At 36.0% G+C, this 6,000-nt stretch overlaps 1 protein-coding gene across 1 annotated transcript in view; it reads left to right on the top strand.

Moving 5' to 3' along the window:
* Nucleotides 1-265: 265 nt before the first annotated feature.
* The window catches only part of LOC124256250, a 52,420-nt gene continuing 46,685 nt past the window's right edge, over nt 266-6,000 (top strand). Inside the window, exon 1 of the mRNA XM_046690215.1 lies at nt 266-544. Coding sequence (XP_046546171.1) covers nt 425-544 — 120 coding nt within the window. The 5' untranslated portion in view covers nt 266-424. The remainder of the gene's footprint in view (nt 545-6,000) is intronic.

Below are 6,000 nucleotides of genomic sequence, written 5' to 3'. Positions count from 1 at the left end.
GAGAAAACTCGGTATTACCGTTGTTAATGATAAGATAACAAACATTACATGCATTTTTATCACTTTGATTGCGATTCAACATATTTTCTTGACAATCCTGTTTGTCAACAGACAACCGTTGGCAATTATATACAGTTGTTGTGATACTACTACCAACCGGAATCACTTCCGGGTTACGACACTCGGATATTCTCGGAGATATACGTTACTGTTCGTTGATATAATACTCTGAAATTAGCAAGAGGATACGAGTCAGTTCCGATTGTGAATCCGTGAATTGCGACTTCCGGATCGGGACAGTGTGTTTGGCATAGATAATAACACTCAGTCCTGCCATGAGAAGGTCGTTGAAAAGTCCGGGTTAGTTGTCACGCGTGTTTGAGGTGTTCTCCTGTAGTAACTTGGATTGTGATATTCGTTGACCATGGGGAATAGTCAAGCTTCCTCTCCTGATGAACATGAAGGCCATTCTACTGCTCCATCGAGAAGCACAAGACGGGCATCATCTAAGGCTCATAATGCTTCTCTTGTCAAACTTTTTGAGGTGAGTGTTTTTGTGTGATTTTACTTTATATTTGGACATGACACATGTCTTAGGTTTGTATCAGCAGTGAATGTTTCACAACTATGGTCCGTAAGATGGGATTATCTGACGATGAGGACGGTGAACGATGAAGTCCGATGACAGTTCTGATGATGATGATGATGATGGGTAGTGGTGATGATGATGATGATGGGTAGTGGTGATGATGATGATGATGGGTAGTGGTGATCAATGAACTGTGTTATATGTGTGTTACAAACCAGCATTGGAATTACGAATGACATATTCCGTTGTCCAGTGATTGGATTATCTAATGATGGTGAAAGTGTAATTTCAGGGATTGTGGTGATGATGATTATGATGATGTGACTGTGACAATTGTGATGTTGATAAGTCACGGATGATGATAATTAATCCTGATTTTTCTATTATGGCACTATATGAATGCATGTTATATGAGGACAGGCCTGGGCTCCAAATCAGTTGGTTTTCCCTTACTACCACACTGTGTAGAGTCATTCATAACTCTCATTGCTTGCTGACTCAAATGTCTCAATGTCTGTTGACAGACATCATGATTATCTCTCCAAACTAACTCAGACTGTCAGAGGCCAACATTCCGCCAGAAACCTGTGTCAAATGTCAGTATGCAAATTCAAAATGCAAATTAGAAATTTCACAATTCATGCTGTTACATTTATAATGAAACCAAGGTGACTGCTTGTTCATGGTGATATGCATGTTGTATAATAAGAAATTTGAATATAATCAATTTAAATAAATAAGAAAAATCCCGGTCAAGACAATCCCGGTTAACAAACAGTGCTGCAATTTCCATGACTTCATCATGTCCATGGTTTCATAAACATGATAAGTCAGAAGCCTTTTCTCTCCTAACGAAGTCCAGGGATTAGCTTTGCTTGTTTGTTTTGTTGGGGAAACTGGTAAAGTGAGGTATTCAGAGTGTGGCACCACAATGTCCAACATCAATATCTACATTACCCTTCAAAGGCTTTGCAGATTAGTGATGGTATTAGCCTGATAAGGATTCCTGTACTGTGATATAGTGGTGGTCCGATTAATTGAAATAATCGAAGATTGGTCGCAGTGACTAAACGACCAAGCAATCGATCATGTTTTCTCATAATCGAACACAAACAATTCTGGAACACTTGTTTTCATGAACAATATTTTTCACAAGGTTGGTTTTGTCTGTTACATTTCATAAGCATTACAAGCTCGTTTCAAGTCATGATTGAATTTATCTTAAAGACTCCAAGAAATTTATGTTCCTGACATACTAGTCATCCATTAAAGATGTGAAATTTTGCCAAAAACCCAAAAGAACTACATGTTTTTTCCTTATTTTTTATGTGCATTAACAAATTTCATTAATGACGCTAACCAATTTTTTTCGATGATTGATCGGTTGTAATGAACCAATCATCAATTATGAGATTTTAACCAATTCCCAAGACTACTGTGATATGTACCTCAGTACTTAGATCGACCCTTATATAATGCTTACCCTACACACTATTGACAACTTTGTCTCATCAGATGTTGCCATGGTTACAATTTTTTTATTCAGGACATGCAGTTGGTTACAATGAGTGGAGCCCATATCTGGTGTCCCTGGCCATGATACTGTTGGAATATTCCTAAAGCGGGAAAAAAACCCAAAACAATCTCACTCACAACAAATAGTTCCATACTTTCAATGTTTCCTAGTTTCATTTCAACTTGCCTCAGACATAGGCTATGCCAACAACATGCAAATGTGCAGGATTTTGTAAAAAACACTATATACAAGTTTCACATTGTACATTAAATCAAATTTACTTTATTGATTTTGTACAATGCTTGTAAAGAAATGAAAAAAATTAAATGAAACCCTCCCTACCCAATCAGTTTTGAAAAAAAGTCATGAGGAAAGATGTTTATTTTTTAACTGGTTTCAGCTAACATTGAACATGTCAGCCCAGTCATCAAGGCTAGTCATATCCTAGAAGATTTTATCCTGCTAGATATACAATAATACTAGTCATGGACTGGCAGTAATTTTCCGTCCACAAGAGTTTTGGGACTGTAAATAATAAGTATGTCTGCTGAATAATCCAAGATAATCATGATAAGTGCCTGTGTACTTACTGAGTAGACAAAGAGGGGCACTTGTTAAAACCATAAACAAGTGAAAATATTTTTCAGAGATTAAGGGGTAGAGCATAAACCTTGTTCAAACGATAAAACTAAACTTTTTTGTAACAGTTACTTGGCAATTATCTACGTCTTATACACTGTTGTGTTTTTGTGAAAGGGGCGGTGGGGTAGCCTGGTGGTTAAAGCGTTGGCTCGTCACGCCGAAGACCCGGGTTCGATTCCCCACATGGGCACAATGTGTTAAGCCCATTTCTGGTGTCCCCCGCTGTGATATTGCTGGAATATTGCTAAAAGCGACGTAAAACTAAACTCAGTCAGTCAGTCAGTTTTTGTGAAAGTCTGTAACATACTCATGGAAATGGATATGACCATGTGAACTTTCAGTCTTAGTAGGCCTCGTTTAAAAAGATTGTTTACAGATTCGTCTTGATGTTTTCCTGAAGTTAAGGGAGGGGTGCTTATTTGACCTTGGTGCTTAATACATTGAATACGGAAACCATGCTTAGATCAGTCAAGTTTGAAAATGGATTGAGATGAAAGTTTATTTAAGTTCTCTATGTTCTAAATAAATATTATTTAACAAATACACCACATTTATCTTGAGAAATTGGGGCAGTTGTGTAGCCTAGCGGTTAAAGCATTTGCTTGGCACGTCGAAGACCCAGGTTCAATTCCCTGCACAGGCACAATGTGTGAAGCCCATTTTCAGTGTCCCCCATTGTTTGTATGGTGCTAAAAGAGGCTTAAAATTACTAAATGCACTCACTTACTCTTGAGAAATAGAAAGGGATTTGCTCACTGAAGTCTTGGAGGTGGGGAAGGGCAGTCTTAATGTAGGGTATTTTGACATATATTATATTTGAGATTACACTTTCTTAATAAAGTACAAATTCTAATACTTTTGTTGTTGGGTTGAGTCCCATCCGGGATTCAAACCCACACCCTCAGAGTCAGGCACCTAATTGCCAGACACCACCTATAAATGACATTGTGTAATCATAGGGTGTTTTAAATGTCAATATGGTAATCATTCTGGGATGAATCTTACACCATAATAAAGGGACAGTCAAATCTGGATATAGATCAAGATAAACTTTATTTGAATTCTGAATGTTCAAAATGATTTGTTTAAAGAAATACCTCACTGCTATCTTAAGAAACTGACGCTGGGATTTAACCACAAATCCTGTCCTGCTTATCTCACAGTATGTATATATAAATGAATGATTGCTAAATATTTCAGTGTGTTTATGTCATTGTGCCCCCAGCTGTGAGGGTTCTAGGGGGGGGCACTTGATCCCCCAGCATGTGTTGATATAGACACACACAGCAGTTAACCTGCACTCACTTTCAGGAAGTAATCAATTTCAAACCTTTCAATCAACTGGTAGTCAGCTGACTGGTTCTTAATGATCTACACTCAGGTGTTGTACAGCTCTTACACAGACCATCGATATAGATTATAGAGAGCAATAATCGCTAACTAAATATTGTCCGATTAACGATAAGTAATAAAGACGTAACTTTATGCAAAAATACCAAATAAATCTCAAAGAAATAAATATATTTTACATCAGTGATGAGTAGTGTGATCATCGATGGATTACTAACAAAATAGCCTAACGCTTAGTCTCTGAATATATATAAGTTTGGTAGTAACAAGCAAACCCATTTAAATTGAACAGGAGCCCCAGGGAGACTAGAGATTCAGAGCCTGAACCTGAGGAAATCTAGACTTGCTTCATTTAGGGCCTTAGCACTGCAAAGAGGGCTAGGCAGTAGGGAAAATGGCCGAGAAAATAATGTGGTTCATGGACTGTGAGACAGACTACTAACAAACCAGTGCCATGAACATAATTTATAAGCCACCCATGAATAAGAACCAACTTTGTGTATTTCGTGAATAAATGAAAACTTTATTCTGTGTCAAATGTTTATGTTCGATATTATTAGTGACACAGTTTTGACTCATATCGATAATCATTAAAAATGTTTCCTATAGATGATATATCAATAATTTAGCCAGTCCTACAGCTGACTAAGATTTATCTGTGGTTGAACTGGTTTTATGTCAATAAAATTATTTTATTATGTTTATCAAGAAAATCATAAAAACTTGACATTTATTGTGTTGGTTATTCACTGAATATGTTAATTTCTGAAGGGAAGTTTAAGTTTGTTTTAAATTATTCATGATGTAATAATCAGGAAATTATCTAAAACATTCCAAACTTAGTGCCTTGGTAGACATATGTGAAATAATATTTTTCTTTAAAATAATGATTTTTTTGAAGATCTGAAAATGATAATTTCAGAGGAATTTTAACCAGATGTATGAATTCTGCATTGAATAAAATATTGTGAAATTGAGTGTTGGAGCATCTTCCTCCCCTTTGGCCCTTACATTTTATACATTTGCTCAACACTGCAAACAAGCAATCATATCAGTTATAATCATTATAGATGAGTTGTGGATATCATTCAAACAAAACAGTACTTATGCACTTTTTAAAAGGAAATAAAAATTATAACAAATTATGATGCTTCTCAGATTTGTAAAAATCACGATGAAAGATTCATGATTAATCAGATCCCAAATTGTCATCATATATAAATGTGTATGATATAAATATCTCGTGTCTGATAAGTTTTGTTTTGCTAAAAAAAGGTTGACTAAAAAATAAACAGAAAAGTGAGAATGTCGACATCATTGAAGGAGTGTTTTGCATAAAATTCATAATATGGAAAAGAAATCCAATCCTGACTTATCCTGCTGTCATGTTACATGAGTAATGGTTTTATTTGAACCACTGGAGGCGAGAATCTATCATTAAACTGCGTAGACTTGACAATGATTGACAGCTGACATGCTGTCGTTGACATAGGTATGATGTATACATAATCGCAAATAGATTTTTTGTTAACATTATAGAATTTGCTCTTAAAATGAATGTCCACAACTTGTCAAACCATCAGTCACCATTCTGACAGCTGGAAAAAATGACACTATTCATCATGTTGATGAGATTAGCTGCTGTTTGTGTAATACAAGCAAATTATATCACCAGCATGCGATTGATTTTGATTTGCTTGTCTGCCTGATTTATTTAAAGAAACGAGAGTTTGAGTGAGTGAGGTTTTTACACCGCTTTTAGCAATATGCTAGCAAATACAGAGCTACAGATAACGTTTTGGGTCATTGAGTTATGTACTCGCTTGTGGTCATGTCAATTGGGTATCCTAATTTTCCTTTGAATAACCAAATAAATTGTACCAACCTCACTCAAACTCAATTG

This window comes from Haliotis rubra, unplaced genomic scaffold (genome assembly GCF_003918875.1).
Source record: "Haliotis rubra isolate DU_JTF1 unplaced genomic scaffold, ASM391887v1 Scf621, whole genome shotgun sequence".
Taxonomy (NCBI): Eukaryota; Metazoa; Mollusca; class Gastropoda; order Lepetellida; family Haliotidae; genus Haliotis; species Haliotis rubra.
This window is presented reverse-complemented; position numbering and strand designations above follow the sequence as displayed.